The following is an 18,004-nucleotide window of genomic DNA, read 5'->3' on the forward strand; positions in this document are numbered from 1 at the left end:
GTGGGATTCCTGGGTCATACGGTAAGTCTATTCCTAGTCTTTTGAGGAAGCGCCACACCGTTTTCCATAGTGGCTGCACCAAACTGCATTCCCACCAGCAGTGTAGGAGGGTTCCCCTTTCCCCACAGCCTCTCCAGCATTTGTCATTTGTGGATTTTTGAATGACGGCCATTCTGACTGGTGTGAGGTGATACCTCATTGTAGTTTTGATTTGCATTTCTCTGATAATTAGTGATACTGAGCATTTTTTCATGTGCCTTTTGATCATTTGTATGTCTTCCTTGGAGAATTGCTTGTTTAGATCTTCTGCCCATTTTTGGATTGGGTTGTTTATTTTTTTCTTATTGAGTCGTATGAGCTACTTGTATATTCTGGAGATCAAGCCTTTGTCGGTTTCATTTGCAAAAATTTTCTCCCATTCCGTAGGTTGTCTTCTTGTTTTACTTCTGGTTTCCTTTGCTGTGCAGAAGCTTGTAAGTTTCATTAGGTCCCATTTGTTTATTCTTGCTTTTATTTCTTCTAGGAGAAAATTTTTGAGATGTATGTCAGATAATGTTTTGCCTATGTTTTCCTTTAGGAGGTTTATTGTATCTTGTCTTATGTTTAAGTCTTTGATCCCTTTTGAGTTTATTTTTGTGTATGGTGTAAGGGAATGTTCTAGCTTCATTGTTTTAAATGCTGCTGCCCAGTTTTCCCAACACCATTTGCTGAAGAAACTGTCTTTATTCCATTGTATATTCTTGCCTCCTTTGTCGAAGATAAGTTGACCAAAAGATAAAACAGAAATCTGAAGGAATTACATCTAGTGTAATAAATTAATAGATACAATCATAAATAAGATTGAATTCTTCTTAAATACCCTCACATTGTTTCCCCAGACACAGAAAGAATTCCTGAGGTTCTGTAATAAGCAGCACATGTTATTTTTCTGGCAGCATCATCATTTGCAAGAACAAGGTCACGAGATGCAGAGAAGAGTCTGGTTTTCCACAAACTAGAAGAAGATGGAAAAGGTCCTGTTTGTTGCGATTCCTTGTTCAAACATTTGAATGTTTCAGTGCAGGAATTCCATCAGTAGCACCAAGAGAACGTGGCAAAATGTTTTAGAAAAAATGTTCTGAGTAGAACAGTCACCAAATTGAAAAAGGACACGAGATGGTACATCTACTGTGTCATCGGGATCGGCTGGTAGCCCTGGGATTTGCAGGGTGTGAATCTGTGGTGGTCTAAAATGAACGGCAGAAGATCAAAGGTGGCCAAGCAAAAGGCAGAGTCTCTGAGGCAGACCACCCTGTCAGGGGCTTTGTGGTAGCACCATAAGCCTTCAGAAGGGAAACAGGTATTGGTCCACGTGGCTGAGGAAATCCTGTCAGTTTCCTGGGGCTACCCTTCCCCAGTCTCTCCCCACCTCCAGCCCCACCCTCACTGAGGGGCATGTGATTTCTCCACCCTCCCACCCCATGCTGGGTCCAGCAGCTTGTCCTAACCTCTTCTCTCCTTTACTGCATCACAGAATCAGCTTCAGGCCCTGATATCTGGGCTTGGGCTCAGGACTGAAGCCAGTAATGAGTCAGTCTGCCCTCTTTCCTTGGGTCCTGATCCTCCCCTGATGGAGGGCCTAAAGGACCTGGTGGCAGTTCTGATGGAGAGGGGCCTTCCACCCTGAGAGCTTCAGGGAGGGCTGCAGGCAAGCCTGAGTCTCTTCCCTTCTCTCCCAGCCTCTTAGCTAGCAGGACGCATCTCTGTCAGTATGATGGTCCCTGCCCTGGCCCCATCTATTCCTGGTCCAGCCCAGCTGGGAGCATCCACTGCAGCTCAGTCCCACCCGTCTCCTGAGTCACGTCTGCCCACAGCAGGGGCTGCTCCAGGGCTCAGGCTGGAGTCTGCAGGAGGCTGGTGCCAGCTGCACGCAATATGCGGAGTCAGAATTCCTGTTGCTCCACAGAGAACTGGCCTCCTCCTAATTCCATCCTGCACGGTCTGTATGGCCGGCCTTCTGCCTTGTCTGCTGTGACCTAAGCCACTTTCCATGGGAACCAGCACCAAACTCCGGCCTTTGGCATTGGATCTGTAAAGCCTTCCCATCCCTTCCTCTTGGGATAAGACCCAGGCCCCTCTCCTCTTAGCCTCCTGGATGTGTCCCCTTCCCCTTGACACGTCACATGGAACCACCACACCGCTCTGACCCAAGTGTGAGTCCTGCCTGTGCCCTGTGTGCCTGCTGGCCCCACACCACCTCCCACGGGGCCCTGCCACACAGGTGCCTGTGCCGCTCAGGCTGACTTTGCTAAACCACTTGAGCATCAACAGGCTCTGAGCCTTGGTGAGGGCCCATCCCCTTTCCACTGCCACCCGATACTTAGGAGCTACTAGCGCTCAGGGCTGAATTGGTCCAAGTTATGGCTATTGAGAGGTATGAGGTCTTTTCCACCTGGTTTCATTTCCAGGATGAAAAGGGTCAGTGAGGGGGCAGGGGTTGGGCTGGGATTCACCTCTTCCCATCCCCACACTAGGCCCTCTGCCCCTTCCTTCCCCCTGAATTCTGCCCTCAGTACCTGTTAGTGAAAAGGACTCAGCATAGGATGCCATAGGTGAAGACCCCATAGGTGAAGACCACGAAGAGGAGGCAGGCCGTGGGCATGACGGCTATGGCCCTGGACCGGGTTGTGTGGGTGGCCGTGGTTGGTGATGCTGCAGAGGAAAGGAAGAGTGAAAGCCCTTGTTCAGACCCCAAAACTGAGGAGATGCCTCCTCAGCGCCCCTGGCCCAGGTGCCTCTCCTATGCAGACAGTTCTAACCCACCACATGGCAGCCCTAGTGCCGGGTCCTGACGTAGAAAGAGGGAGAGGGAAGAGCCGTGTCTCCACCAGGATCAGACAGCTAATGGGGCCAACGAGGGGTATAGTATTACCACCCACTCCTGCTATGAAAGAAGAGGAGGTGACACGTGACAGTGTGATCAGAGAAGTCCCCTCAGGAGCTGACATCTGAGGTCGTATTGGTGGATTTGCAGAAATAGAGCAGGTGAGATTTTAAAAAAATTCTGGAGACAGGGAAAAATAAGAAGTAAATCTCTATAATCAGAATGATGCCATCATGTGTGGGGTCAGCAAGAATCCACGGTGAATGGTCCAGAGCCTGTGCTGTGAGGAAGAGAGTCAGGAGGTGAGAAGAGAAAGGAAGGATGCTGGAACATCCCTGTGTTCTCCCATGAACAATTCAAGGCAGATGAATCACTTTCTCAAAGACACTCACACACACACAGAGGGGCAGGTCAATGTCATGTTGATAGGACCATCACGTCCTCCCCCACCCTTACCTGTTGTTTTCAGTATCTCTTTCCAGTGCTCCAAGAAACGATCAAGCCAGGCCCTGCAATCGCCCATGGAGGTCTTCCTGAAGAACTTGGTCACATCCCTGTTGTGCTCCCACTTCTCTTTCATCCTTCTGCCTTCAGGATGAACCAATGTCAAGGTTTCATTTTCCGGATCAAAGGTGAGAGACATCTGGCCATGGAAGCCAAAGTACCAGGATGCACCCCTGTCTCCATTAGCTTTCTTGTGACATGTCATCATACCCTGCAGGGTAAGAAGATCTGCCCCCCACCATGGGAAAGAGGTAAGCCTCCAGTTTTGACATATTCTTTGCCCCCACCTGGTGTCTGCCTCCCTTGGGCCCATCTAATCTGGTGCTGCTCTCTCCTTTAAGGCCTGTTCTTTCTGCTGCCTACTGGGGAAGGAGCAAAATCCAATTTTATTTTATTTTTTACCCGAATACAATGAAGGAACCTAACCCCACAATCTGCTCCCTTGTGCACCCAGACTTTCTGACTTACCCCTGAGAGTGTGTTCCTCCGGCACAATGTCAGGCAATTGCTCTTTGAGCACGTTCCCAGCATCTCTGAGTGTTTCCATCTGTCCTTCCCAATCTTTTGTGCCTTTTACTTTCTCTCCCAGGAGACTCATGGATTGGATCTTAGCAGCGCCACAGTCATAGGAGAGAAAATACTCTTTGTCCACCTGGCATTGAACCACACACCATGGCTGTCCCGGTCTGGGATTAGGACTGATGGTGAAGTTATAGGAAAGAGAGTGAGGAGCTGTGAAGGAAAAATGCCAGTGAGGGTTGAGGTTGGCAGGAAAGCACTCATGCACCCTCCCCCTTCTTGGTGACAGCAAAAAAAACTGGGGCTGGGCTGGCAGAGCAAGGACTGCCCCTGCCTGGCCCTCCCCCCACCAGTTACAGGCCAGTGCCCCCTCTTCTTTGGGGAGAAGGAGGCGGCTCCCGCCTGGCAAGAAATCACACATGCTGGATATATCCCCTTGTCTACCAGGTCGGTACCCAGCATCAGCCGACACATAACCTTTCCAGAGACGTGCCGGGTGGCTGTGGGAGGAAAAGCTTAGAAGCCAGAGGATCGTCGGAATCCAGCTCAGCGTCCTGTGGGGACATGGAGAGCCTGAAGGGGCTGCTTCTGAGGAATCTGATCAGACTGAGGATGGATGAGCAGAGAACCCAGAGTTGGAGAAGGGAGAGTGTACAGTTACAGGTCATGGGACTAAGCAAGGCCCGGGGAGATGCTGCTCATCTCGAGTAGGATGAGCCTTGGAAGCTTAGAAAAAGGCACGGCCCACATTGCATGACACAGAACATCCAGAACTTCCGAGGTAGGTATGAGAGGAGGGGATTAAAAGGCCCAGAGAAGTGAATCCGCCAGGGCGGACATCATAGGAAAGTGCAGAAAAGTGTCCAAGCCACCACCCTCCACAGGGAAAGGGTGAAGGACTCCTATCAAGTCTGTGAGGAAAGCACGGCTGAGAAGCCTCTCAAACAGCTCAAGGGTGACTTTTGCTGAAGGTCAGGGAATGGCGGTAGGAGATGGTGTTCCCAGTGGGCTTCCAGCGGTAGCAGAGATGGAAAATGCTGACATAGCAGAAGCCAGGTGGAGGTGCTCCAGGTCAGGAGCCAAGCAGGTGCAATGCTCCCAGTGATTAGAAAGGCCAGAAGGTCAGCTGGGGCCTGACTGCAGACAGCTACGGTGATGGCTGATAGAGCAGGCTGGTCCCAGGGGGCAACAGATGGGCAGCCAGTCTGGATGAAAACTGCTTGACTGAAACAAGTAAAAGAGAGACAAAACATAAGGATGTGTGATCAGGAGGCTGAATGCAGCCATTCCAACCAAGCATCCAGATCCTTGGCCCAGTTTCCAGAACTGAGCTGGTTCTCACACCCAGAATCCATTACTAGAGAGAGACAGGCCAGGTTCCAAGGAGGAGGGCCCTTTGATCACCACAGAGAGTGCAGTAAGTCCTTCTGGCCTTCCCCATGTTTGGGAGCCACATGCCAATGACTTGGGTAGGCATACACTCGGAAGCAGAAGCTACCCACAGATTCATTTTGGACCCAGTGTGTGACTGATGCCCTGCCCAGGGACCTGAAGCATCATTATGGCCCTCCTGTTATTGAGGTGATGTATGAAGGGCCAGGTACTGACTAGACATCTGTCTCCAGTCCCGCTTACAGTGTTGCCACAGGGTCCACAGATCTACACAGCAGTCATTTCACAAGCCCTGGAGTTGTAACATGAACAGAAAATCTTTGTAGTTAGTATATTACTGTGGGTGAGGACTACTATAGTAGTGATTTCCAAATTCAGGCTTCTCACACTGCCTCGCCACCCCTTAAGTTGCACATGGAAAACAATATCATTGTCTGGAGGAAATGACAGAAGTGAGTACCAGCCTATAACCTCTGTAAGGATGCAGGGCTGTGGTCCCTACCCTATCTCCATTTAATTGCCAGTGTGGCCCGTAGGTTTTCTGTAATGGAACGTAGTAAATATTTCAGGCATTGCAGACCATGGGTCTCTGTTGCAGCTACCGTTGTAGCACACAAGCAGTCACAGACACTACGTGAATAGTGTGCGACTGGACCTGCTTCCTGGGCAGAGGACCCAGTAGAACGCATGCTATTAGAGGTACCTGTGGTCGGAAAGGTGCTATGCGCAGTACATGGCATTTCTACTTGGAGGCTCACAACACAGATCCCTAGTGTTCTGAAGCAAGGCCATGCCGTTTGCATGGGGAAACCCACACCATCTAAAAGTATCTCCTGGTATGGTCCTTGGGCCTGGTGGAGATGAAACCTCTGGCCATGGAATGTCAGAGTTGCCCATCATGAATTGGGCTCATCAACCCACTAATCAGAGAGGCCAGCTGTCGTAAGATAGAAGTGATTATCTGCTTTGGCATGAGCAGGGACACAGGGATCAAACACGCTGCTCCACTGGGTGGTCGAGACCCAACACCAGGAATGTCACAGGACCACTCACGCTATCCTCACACCTATGGCTTCACGAGTGTTCCTATGGTACCTTGGACCAAGGAGCCACTCTATAGCAAAGGAGGGGTAGAATTAGCCCATATCTGCAGGACCCACGCTCCTATCACATTCACGGCACCCAGAAGCCACAGTCGGGACAGGGCAAGGTCCTGGTTATAAAAGACACAGGTAAGGCACCCCTTGGATGATTCCCTCGGGGCTGGGGCACCCAATACTGGGGTCGCAAAACCAGGGCAGTGGGCAAATCTGATTCCCCGTTGGTTTGCATATTGTTTTTGGCTGCTTTTGTCCTACAAAGGTGGAGGCCCCTGGTGCACAGAGACAGATACCACATGGCCTGTAAAGACAAACATGTTTATTCTCTGCCTTCTTTAGAAAAAGTTTGCCAACTCCTGTCTTAATCAATAACCATTACAGGATGCTGACTCCCCAGTCCTTAGACAATATGAATCTGGGACCAAAGGGTAGAAGAGGGAGCACCCGTCTTCACCCTCACTGCCTGGGTCAGACGCTGGGAACCTGTGCTTCCCATCCCTCCTCCTTCAGGAACCGTGGGCCGGGTTCCCAGGCTTTTGCTTGGATGTGTCCTCAGGTAAGGGGTAAGGTGCCAGCTGGATAGAAGGTGTGATTAGAATCCCTTCACAGATTGGAAGGTGTTGGAGGCACTGGGCTCCTTGGGACGGTGGAGAGATGGTTAATGAATAGTGTTATAACCAAGCAGGACCCTGTGGGGCCTTCTCAGGACAGACACCCAGCCCACCATATCCCCTGCCTGTCCAGTGTTTGTAGAAAAGCTTTAAAGGCCTCTACCAGGCCTCCTGTGAGTCTCAAAAGTCTGGTTCAAGAGTTAATGATGGGGAGGAGGGTATAGCTCAGTGGCTGAGCAGGTGCTTGGCATGCACAAGGTCTTGTGTTCAATCCTCAGTCTCTCCATTTTAAATAAATAAATAATTTAAAACCCCTAACTATACCCCCCCCCAATTAAAGATTAATATATGTAAAGATGGAGAAACTAAGAATACTTGTTGGGCTGGGAAAGTGATAACAATTTAGATTATCGACTAGCCACATAGCAGTGTCACTGAATTCCGAGTTTCTGAAAGATATAAAGATCTGATCCACATTCCCAAATTACATGTCCCGGAAGCCAACCCCCACCGGATAAAACTGCTGAATGCAAGCTCATAGACCCCTGGACTGGTTGAAAACATAAGATGGCGTGATGCTTGAAACTTCACCTTGATGCCAACCAACCGGAGAGCTGTGCACAAGCTGAGGGCGCACACTTTAGCCCCGTCCCTGGCACTGCCTTTAAAATCATCTCCTTATCTGGCAACTTGGAGACAGTCTTAGGACATTAGTTCACCATCTTCCCAAGGTACAGGCCTCCTTAATAAACCAACTTTTCCTTTTCTGCCACCACTCGTGGACCTTTCCAGCGGTGAGCAGAACTTAAATCATGTAGTAGCTTCAAACGGTTACAGTATGAGCCTCCTGGGAGGAACTAATTGACTCACAAGTGGTTAAGAATTGCGTCTCTGTTAAAAAAAAAAAATTAGCGTCTCTTTGGGGATGCGTCTGAAATTTACCCCTGGGATGACTCAAGGACAGAGAGCAGCAGGGACCAGAAGGGTCTGTGCGAGCAGATCAGGGGTGGCTGCTTTTGCCGGTGTTCTGGGTCGCGTCCCTGGGGGAACGCCCTCCTGTTTGCCCAGCCCAGCTCCCGGGCTGGGGTTTCGCGAGGGGCGGGCTGGGGGCTGGGACTGGGGACTGAGGGCTGCAGGGCTGCATGGCTGCGCAGACTTTCCTGCCGCGCGCTCTCTTCCTCTTCTCCTCGCTCCACCTCACACTCCCAGCTTTACTTCTTCTCCCAAACCGCCCCTTTTCTGGCTCGGAGAGCGGCAACTGATCCCCGGGAAGCCACGGAGGAGCCTCTTTGCTCCTCGGGGAAGAAGATTGGACGGCACCCATCCAGCAAGAAGTTTCGGTAACTCCCGCAGAAACCCACCCCGGCAAACTTCCTCCCCCGTAGCGAGACATCTCCTGCCCCCCGACCCCCCCCGAATCCCTTCACCTTCTGCAGATGCCCCCCACCTCGCCCGACCTCACAAACTTACCGCTGTACACCATGTAAACTGAGAGTAGTAGACGCAGGAAGCGAAAACTGGTCTTGGAGCCACTGGTCCGCACCATCGCTAGCCTCTGGAGAGACGCAACTGTGCCGGGAGCGGTGAATCTCCGTCTAATAGCTTAAGATCGCCCGGCGTCCCAGGCACCGCCCACCCACGCTCGTCAACGTCCTGTGTCACGTCCTATGTAAGGGGTGAGCGCTCCCTCGCTTGCCCTTGTCAGTTTCTTGATTGGGAAGTTTGGTCCTAGTGCCGCTCAGCCTTTCTCCACCCTGTTCTTCTGGCCCCTTTTCGTTCCCCGTCTCCACTCCCGATTTCACAGTCATTCCTTCTTTTCTTTAAAGACTCAGTATTTTCTTTCCGGAGAACTCTCCTGGCTTAATGAAAGGGACTGAAGACAGCCGTTACCGGTAGGTGTCACCAACGATATGTTTTCAAGCATCTTCTATGCTAGTGGAGCCCAAGACCTTTTGTGAACCAAGTAACTGCTCGCTAGAAAAAGCTAGGTGGACTGAGACCAGAATTTCTAGTTCCAAGTGAAGGCAAAAATGCAAGCAGGGTATTTTCCTACATAATTACAATGCAATCACCAAAATAGTTTTCACACTCAGACACTACTACCATTTAAACCTCAGACACAATTCAATTTTTACCTGTATTGTCCTTCATAGCTAAAGAGTCAGATGGATTCAGGTGTTTTCAGTCTCTTCCTCCTGCTGAAGACAGACGTTTCCTTTGCCCCTTTTGTTGCTCTCTATTTACTGATAATGTGGAGAGGTTTGGATTTGGGTGGCCACTTTTATTGTATGTCATTCCGAAGTCCTCATTCACACATTTGAAAGACTAAATATTTTTTCATCCAGCCTTTTGCTTGTTTGATTTTTTTATTACTTTTTATTGAAAACTGCACTGAATGCTAAATTTCCACCTTCAAATAAACAAATACAGTAACGGTAACTCACACTAAAACAAAACATATTTCTGATAGCCATTATTTTTCTGTTCAGGACAATTTTAAATGTTCTTTTGTCACAAAAATAGGAATGTACCTATACAAAGGGTTAAAATAGGCCATCTCTTAAACAAAAAGGCGATGATTCACGAAAGACTATGAATATAACATGTAACTAGTTGATACAAATCTAATAGGATTTGTTAAAATCAGTCACATCTAATAACACATCTGAAGTGTTCTTGCATAAAATATCACGTGAAGAAAAGACTTTATCAATAATGCCTAAAAAAGTGAGTTTGTTCGTAGACAATCTGACAAGTTATCATAAAAAGTGTTTCCTGAGACAAGGAAATGCAACATTATTCTTGAATCCTTTCAGTTCAAGACGTTCCACTCAATAAAATAGACAAGGATCTGAAACTGAGAAAATATATTTGAGTACAACCAGCTTGTGAAACTTAATACTTTTTTTTTTTTTTTTTGCATCATCAGAGAGTATAACTGAACTCACAGCCAACTTGCCCCCTCGGTGTGCAGTTCAGATGGGAGCGACTTCTCTGCACAGGAGACTGTACTGTCTTCAGAAGTCTTGTGCTCGTGGTTGTCTCACACGGCGGTCTTCTCCCCATTCTGTAGTCATTTACTCTTCGTATCAGCAAAAGAGGTAACCAGCCCCCGTGGACCAAAGGGACTAGAGTCACAGGATGGGGATTTCCTCTTATTTTTTATTTTGATGTTTAGAACTCTTGATGCAACATTCTAGAGCAAGGTGTTCAGGACCTGCTGTGCCCAAGGGACAGATAAAGGAAAAAGATTTATTTATTCTTTGTGATTTGATGCCACGGCAGAAGAGGAGGTGACTCATGAAGATAATGGTAAGAAGTGTCTCTCAGGACTTGACATTTGAGATGGTATTGAAGGCTTTCCGTAAACAGAACAAGTGAAATGCAAAAAAAAAAAAAAAAAAATCTGGAAGAAGGAACAGTAAGAAGTAAACATCTGGAATCAGAATGATGCAGGGGTGTGATCCCTCTCATAGCTCCATTTTATAACACCCTGGTCCAAAGAACCTCTGTAATGTCTAGAGGCTAAATATTTCAGGTTATGCAGAACCTAGGCCCCTCTGCAACTACTCAGTTCAGCTGTTGCATCAGGAAAGGGGTCATGGACAGGACATGAATGAATGAGTGTGGGGGGACCTGCCACTAGGACCCTACAACTCAACAGATCCTATGACACAGAGGTATATGAGGGGGGAAGTGATGCTCTGTGCAGTTTATGGCATCCTCACTGGAGAATCACAACACAGAACGCGTAGGGTCAGAAGCAAGGCCATGCCACTTGCAGGAGGGAAAGCCACACATTTTAAAGTATCTCCTGGTATAGTCCTGGGACCTGGTAGAGATGAGGCCTCTGGCCATAGGGTATCAAGTGACCATACAACCTAGAGCTGCCCAGAGTGGGCTCCTTGGCCCACTGCTTATTAGGCCAGACAGACCCAGTGGTTATAAGACAGAAATGATTCCTCCCAGTTGTCATGAGCAGGGCCACAGGGAACAAGCAAGCTGCACCAGCAGGTGGCCTAAACCCCACATCAGAAATGCTGCACTACAGCTCACCCTCTGCTCTTACCTCCGGCTTTATGAGCTGTCCCTGTGGCACCTTGGACCAGGAGCCCCTCTACGGCACACGTGCGTGCCTATCACATTCACTCCACCCAGAAGCCATGGCCAGGACAGAGCTCTTCAAAGCCAGGCTGAGGAACTCCTGGGCAGATTCACTAAGAGTGTGGCACCCATATCTGGGGCAAGTATATACCCTAAATCTGGGGGGTCAGCAAACTAGGACACTGGCACATCTGCTGCCTTCCTCCCCACCCCAGCCTCGCCATTTGTTTGCATGTTGCCTTTGACTGCTTCTGCACTACTTGGTACAGAGACAGACACCAAACAGCCTGCAAAGGCGAAGCTATTCATTATCCTCCGTTTACAGGAACAGCTTGCAGACTCCTGCCTAAATCAGTGACCTTTGTGATGCTTGTGTCCCTAGCAGGTCTGGGACCGAAAGGTAGAAGGGGGAGCGCGCGTCCTCACCCTCACTGCCTGTGTCAGACTCTGGGAAGCTGTACTTCCCATCCCTTCTCCTTCAGCAACTGCCGGCCGGGTTCCTAGGCTTTGGCTGGAATGTGTCCTCAGGCAAGGGGAATAGGATGCCGGTTGGTGGAGGGTGTGATTACAGGAGACCCTGGGCTTCTTGGGCCCGGAAGAGATGTGTTATAAACGGTGCGAGGTGAGGTGGAGAACGAAGAGCCTTTGCTGTACCTGCGGTTTACCGCTATTTCGGTCTTGGAAGTCGCTGGCAAAGAGCAGTGTTGTGGGGACGCGGGTAGGGGGTGTGGAGAGAGGTGTTTTCCGGGGTATGTCTGGGTATTGCCCAGCCCGTCTCCAGGGGCTCGGACTTCTCAATGTGCTGGTGGGGGCTGGGGGGCTGCAGCAGCATTTCCTGCCCCGCCCTCTCCCCTCTTCTCCCCGCTCCACCTGCTACCCTCCAGGCATTACTTTCTTGCCAGTGTTCTCTTTTTCGGCCTTGACCTAGCGGGGAGGGCGGCCACCAGCCCCAGAGAATTTACCGAGGAGGTAGAGCCCAAGGAGGGGAATGAGGAGGGGGTGGGGAAACCACCCAGCAGGAAGGATCTCCAACCCCCGCGGGCTGCGGGGTGCACCCCCTTCCCCATCCTGGGTCTGAATGCGTCACCAGTCCTGAAACTGCAGGAAACTGGATTCCATTGAGCTAGGAAGTGGATTTCCTTCAGGCCCTCTGGTCGAGAGCCAAGCTGGCCAGAAAGCGAAATGGTGACAGTGCACTTCGCTTTCAGCCTTGTGAGAACCAGATCAGAGAAAGGAACAGGGCCCACCCAGGTCTTTTCCCTACGGATAGTTAAGTGTGTGTTGATTTAAGCAGATAGGTTTGTGATGATATGTTATGGAGAAAATAGAGAGCTAATGCCTGCATCCTCCTGATTAAATGAAAATCTGTCTGGATATAAAGTTCTAGCCCCAAAGCTCTTTTCCTTCAGTCTTTGACGATAATACTCCTTGGTTCTCCAGGGCTGCTGTTAATATTGCAGCGGATCTCTTTCCTTCTTATTTCTGCGTGTCTCAGGGTTCATTTGAAGGAGGGAGCTGGAAGATTGTGCTCTTTGCCATCTCTCTCAAGTAAATTTTGTACCATGCTGGGCTGCCGGCTAGCCTCATGGAGGTGAGGGGAGGGTTTTAAAAACTTTTACAACTAATAGAGCAGCAACTGCGCTCATATGTGGGACAAGTTCATTGTTCTTCTTTTGTTCAGCTAGTGCTAGTCAGCTGTTATTCTCTTTCCATATTTTATGTGAATCAAATTTATCCGGATATAATTACAGACAATACTCCTCTTCTTTTTGAATAGAAGTAGCTTAAAGTCCTTTATCTTTTAGCATGTATTAGAAACATGTAGGCATTTGGCAACATTACAAGGCATGTTTCTAAACTATGGAAGTAAAAACAAGGCAAATGAAATTCCTTCAGTCATGAAACATCTTAACCAACCTTGCAGTACCAAGCAGTACTATTTTCAAGTTTGCAGAAATGAAAAAACTAATCATTTTTTCCTTAGTGAACACTTGATTTCAGACAAAGTGAATGGCAGACCTAGATGACAACTCTCACTATCATTTTTATAGTTTATAAATTTCATAAGGTCAGCCATATATTAGATTTACTACAAGTATGATAGATAGTTTAATGAAATATCCAGTCCCTTTAGTCGTTGGAAACACACTGATTCTAGACTTAAAAAAATAAATAGCCACAGCCATTGGTGACAACATGGATGGACCTAGAGGGTATTATGCCAAGTGAAATAAGTCAGACAGAGAAAAGCAAATACTGTATGATTTCACTTACATGTGGAATCTAAAAAACAAAACAAACGAACGAACATCACAGAAACACTCAACAGACACAAAGAACAAACAGGTGGTTACCAGAGGGGATGGAGGGATGATAGAAATAGGCGAAGGAGATTAAGAGGTACACAGTCCCAGTTACAAAATAAGCGAATCAAGGGCGTGAAAAGTACAGTATGAGGGATATTGTCAGTAGTAATGTAACATCTTTGTATGGTGACAAACTGACTGACATGGTTGTGATCATTTTGAAACATATAGAAATGTTAAATCACTATGTTGTGCACCAGGAACTAACATAGTATTGTAGGTCAGTTATGCTTTTAAAAACAAACAGACAAATAACAAACTCTGAAAAAGAGATCAGAAAAAAAGAAAAAAGAGATCAGTGTGGGAGCCCATGACTGGGTTAACAAATTGTAACAGACCCCAGCTGCTGGTCTCCTTAAAGAAGAACAAACTTGCTTAGTAACTGTCTTCCAAGCAGGCGCCTGTGCATTTGCATTCCGGTCTCCTTGCCATAAAAGCGGAGACAATGCCTTGCTTGCATAGTTGAGGTTTTAGGTAGCACTCTGCTAATTGCAAAGCAACGACCCAAGCCCTCGGCTATAAACGCTGGGCTGGGCGTGCCTGCTGGTAGATAGTCTTCTATCCCCAAAACAAGAAACTGGCTGGTCTGGTGGTCTGCTTTGACGTATCTATAAGAATGTACCTTGTTCCCCTCTCCCCACAACTTCCCTAAAGATAAACAAAGACTTTGTACTCATTGTGGCTTCTACAATCTCCATCCCACTCTGTCTTTCCCTAAATTCTGGCATTCCATCACACAACTGTTAAGTGATTTCTCCTTTGATTGTACACAATAAATGTGGGAGAATTTGAGAGGCTCGTGGAGTTGTCTCCCGACTCCCTCTCGCTCTCTTGACTTTTTCCACAGAGTCTCGAGTAATTCATTCCGTCTCAGTGGGACTTCTGCCGGCCAGAACCCACAGATCAGATTTGTGGTTACCAGAGGCGGGGTGGGGGTGGGAGGGTGGGAGGGGTAGGAATTGGGGGTGAGTTGGGGTGAGGGGGAGGGGGGATTGGATAATGGTAGCCAAAAGGTACAAACTTTCAGTTATAAGATAAATAAGTACTAGGGGTGTAATAAACAACATGATAAGTATAATTAGCACTGCTGTATGTTCTATATTAAAGTTGTTAAGAGGGAAAAATCCAAAAAGTTCTCATCACAAGGGAAAAATATATTTTTTCTTTTGTATGTGTTTGAGATGATGAATCTTCACTAAGCTTCCTGTGGTAATTATTTTACAGTGTACGTAAGTCAAAGCATTATGCTGTATACCTTTTAAAGTCATACACTGCTGTATGTCAATTGTATCTCAGTAAAACTGGGAGGAAAAATAAAGAGGTTAACTTGCTAAAAAATAATTAAATAAAAATTTAAAAAACAGCCACATTGTAGAAAACAGCACCCGTTAAACACTGAACTCAACTGAATTAGTCAGATATTACTAGGTAGTTTTAACACTGTTACAGAATCTTAATGAATAATTTAAAATAGTTTAAAATACATTTTTAGAATATATTTGGACAGTGTGAATTACAGTAACATTTTGCCTTTAAGGAAAAATCATTAATTTCGGATTTAACAGACAGAGTTGCACTACAGGAAAATATGACGTCAGGAGAATTGTACTTTTAAGAGCAAAAATGAGCAATGAAAATGAATATTACTAGAGTTACCGCATGGGATGCAATTTCTCCCATACAGGCATCTTTCTGCCCCCCAAAATTGTGAGCTCTAGCTGGCAGACTCCACGTGACATAGCAACAGCAGAGTGAGAAAAACCACAAAGCTTTTCTGATAGAAATCAAGTGATTTCCCATTTCCTTTTGTGAAACGTTTTGACTCAAGTCCCTCCTCCTCCCGATGAACTAACAAACAAGGGCTAATAGCAGCAAACGCGAACAACAGTTAAGCCTCTGATTTCCGCAATCGTGGATGAAAGCTGTCAATAGAAGGAAGTAATATTTGTCCTGAAAAAAAAGTGTATGGGCATAAAGGGAAAGGTAGTAATAAGCACTTACCATGAAAATGTTTTGCTTATTAGCAGGCATGTGTTAAACATTTAATTGTACCTACATTTAACTGATCAAATGATAATTCTGTTTACCATTGTTTGAATTTTTTTGGTGTGTATTTTCTCTTCTTTCTTCCCATAATATCGAATGTTTAAAAAAATCGCTCCTGTCAAGAGAATGCCGTCCATTTAAATTACTATCAAAATATTTCTTATCTCTCTTAAAAGTAAACTTTATGTCAAAGGAGTGTTGACTTCCCAAAGACTCCTTTGAAAGACTCCTGCCAAAGGAGTCTGATTTCTGCTTGCAGAACATTCTTACCCAAGGTAACTTGAATTCTTCCTGACCTCTTTCTTTTTTTTTTGGTAAGGACTCTTCCTTGTTTTCAGTCTGAGCCATAAGATTCATCTTTGTGATTATAATATTTAGCCTCTCAGTTTCCCTCCTGGAAAACATTAAGCCAGTCACTGGCCCTTCATGGCTGAGTCAAAGTTTACTACAAGTAGCGTTCATTTTCTCACAAAGCCAGGTTACTCATTTGACCGGTAGCCATTGGTGGGAAGGAGAACGGATGGGTCACACTGTATGAGTGGTCGAGATCTGCCCTGGAACAGGAGAGGAGAAGGAGAAGAAAAATGGAAGAAGGGAAAGAAACACAAGACAGAATCAGTCCTATGAGTCATAAACAGGTTTTCGGTGGTGCACCACTGTTACTCATACGACGAACACGTGTCCGAGAGGTCTTTGACTGCTTTATTTTCATATCCTTGGGCTTTCTTTAGTGTGGGGGAAATCTTCTCTTTGTATTTCTTGAAGACACTGTCTAGGACTTTCTCTCAGAGCTTAGAATTTTGGAAAAAAGAAAGGAGTCTTTTCTATTTTCTGCTTTTCCATGAATCTCCCCAGAGGGAAAGAACTCAGAAAGCTATTTGCTCAGATGAGGAGAAGGGAAGATGGAAACATATAGAGAAAAATTGGTATTGCTTAATGAGTTTAACAAGTTGTTATAAGGCAAACACCCATGTATCCGCCATCCAGGTTAAGAAACAGAATTCTGCAGCCACCGTAGCAGCTCCCTCAAGTACCCCATCCCAACGGAACCTCCTCCCTTCCCCTAAAAGTAACCACTACCTTATGTTTGCACCCAAGTGCAAAATTCTTAGCCACTATAGTTTAGAGTCACCCATTTTTTAGGAAACTGTGTCTTCCAAATGTTTTTCATTTTTCATTCTAAAATATGATGCTATTCAAAGTTTTAAGATATGCAAAATAATTCTATATTTTGCTTATTCTTATATATACATTAGTACATGCATATCCATCTATACCTATATACCTGTCTATCTGCATCTATGTCTCCAGCTTCTGTAAAGGCAGTAAGATTGGTTGTGACTTCACATGGTTTCTGGGATCAGGCTGCCTGGTTTAAAACCTGTATTTGTGTGATCTGGAGCACACGTTTCCCCACTGTCTCTCTCAAATTTGTATTTCTCTATCTGTAAAATAGGTATAATTGAATATTACCTACTTTAAAACATCTTTGTGGGGTTCAAATAAGATAATGCACATAATGGATTTAGCATGGTGCCCGGCTCGTAGTAAGTACTGAAGAAATTTTAACTCTTTTCATTATATGGTGGCAAAAGATCTAGGTGTTAAACCCTCATTCTCTCACCTTGGCAAGTCTCTTAATTTCTCTGAGTCTTGATTTCTTTGTTTTTCAGATGAGCGTTGTCTTACATGCGCTGTAAGGTGAATTTCTGCGCTAACACTCTCGAAGTCCACGACCGGAGAAAGTGAGGCCCTGGAAGAATTGTACTAAGTAAGCAGGTTGGAGTGTCTGGCATCTAGACGTTCTAATTTTTTGGTATATTTTTATCGAAGTATAGTCAGTCTACAATGTTGTGTCAATTTCTGGTGTACAGCACAATGCTTCAGTCATACATTAACATACCTATATTCGTTTTCATATTCTCTTTCACCATAAGTTACTGTAAGATATTGAATATAGTTCCCTGTGCTATACAGTATGAACTTGCTGTTTATCTATTTTATATATATTAATTAGTCTCTGCAAATCTTGAACTCCCAAGTTTATCCCTTCCCACCCTCTTTCCCCCATGGTAACCAGAAGTTTGTTTTCTATGTCTGTGAGTCTGTTTCTGTTTTGTAAATAAGTTCGTTTGTCTTCTTTTTCCCCCTCTTAGATTCCACATATAAGTGATATCATGGTATTTTTCTTTCTCTTTCTGGCTTACTTCACCTAGAATGACAATAGACATTCTAATTTTTAATTTCTTTTTTTAAAAACAAAGTCTTATAGTCTAATTTAGCCTTAGCTGCTACTTAAGAGAAGCCTGATAGAACTATCACCATTGAAACAAGACTGTAGTTGCTAAAATCAAGGATAACACCAGAGGGCACTTGAGTTAAAGAGTGAGGTGGGAGAAAGTAAGGCTAAGCTTTGACAGTCCTTTTAAGGGGTGAGAAAAAAGTGGGAGCAGAAGAGGTGAAAGTAGCAGGATGTTTGTCTGTCATGAAAACCACGTG

General features: G+C 46.1%; 1 protein-coding gene and 1 long non-coding RNA gene across 4 annotated transcripts; one reads left to right on the forward strand and one right to left on the reverse strand.

Annotated features, from left to right (window-relative positions):
- Positions 1–470: 470 nt before the first annotated feature.
- Positions 471–8,595, reverse strand: LOC102504173 (UL16-binding protein 1-like). Of its 3 annotated transcripts, none has more exons than XM_032485153.1 (5): positions 8,460–8,595; positions 3,836–4,099; positions 3,320–3,595; positions 2,556–2,691; positions 471–519 (listed from the first exon to the last, which is right to left on the reverse strand). In XM_032485153.1, the coding sequence occupies exons 1-4, from the start codon at positions 8,533–8,535 to the stop codon at positions 2,573–2,575; spliced, it is 735 nt and encodes a 244-aa protein (XP_032341044.1). In that variant the 5' UTR covers positions 8,536–8,595; the 3' UTR covers positions 471–519; positions 2,556–2,572. The 3 variants fall into 3 exon arrangements, with proteins under 3 accessions (XP_032341044.1, XP_014415431.2, XP_006185540.2); XM_014559945.2 differs by lacking the exon at positions 471–519 and adding an exon at positions 687–1,226; XM_006185478.3 differs by lacking the exon at positions 471–519 and adding an exon at positions 687–1,322.
- A 173-nt stretch (positions 8,596–8,768) lies between these two features.
- Positions 8,769–17,281, forward strand: LOC116665440. The gene is made up of 3 exons (XR_004322059.1): positions 8,769–8,881; positions 9,919–10,090; positions 17,179–17,281. It is a non-coding gene; the product is annotated as an uncharacterized LOC116665440 (long non-coding RNA).
- Positions 17,282–18,004: the final 723 nt, after the last annotated feature.

The sequence above is a fragment of the Camelus ferus genome, chromosome 8 (genome assembly GCF_009834535.1).
Source record: "Camelus ferus isolate YT-003-E chromosome 8, BCGSAC_Cfer_1.0, whole genome shotgun sequence".
NCBI classification, from domain to species: domain Eukaryota; kingdom Metazoa; phylum Chordata; class Mammalia; order Artiodactyla; family Camelidae; genus Camelus; species Camelus ferus.

What these genes read in the sequence shown, in the direction of transcription:
- LOC102504173 (XM_032485153.1), bottom strand. Translation starts at nt 8,535, where the DNA reads ATGGTGCGGACCAGTGGCTCCAAGACCAGTTTTCGCTTCCTGCGTCTA. An exon ending in AGTTTACATGGTGTACAGCG is followed by an intron (nt 4,100 to 8,459) that starts GTAAGTTTGTGA and finishes TTTCCTTCACAG; the next exon opens with CTCCTCACTCTCTTTCCTAT. An exon ending in GGAGGAACACACTCTCAGGG is followed by an intron (nt 3,596 to 3,835) that starts GTAAGTCAGAAA and finishes GGTGGGGGGCAG; the next exon opens with ATCTTCTTACCCTGCAGGGT.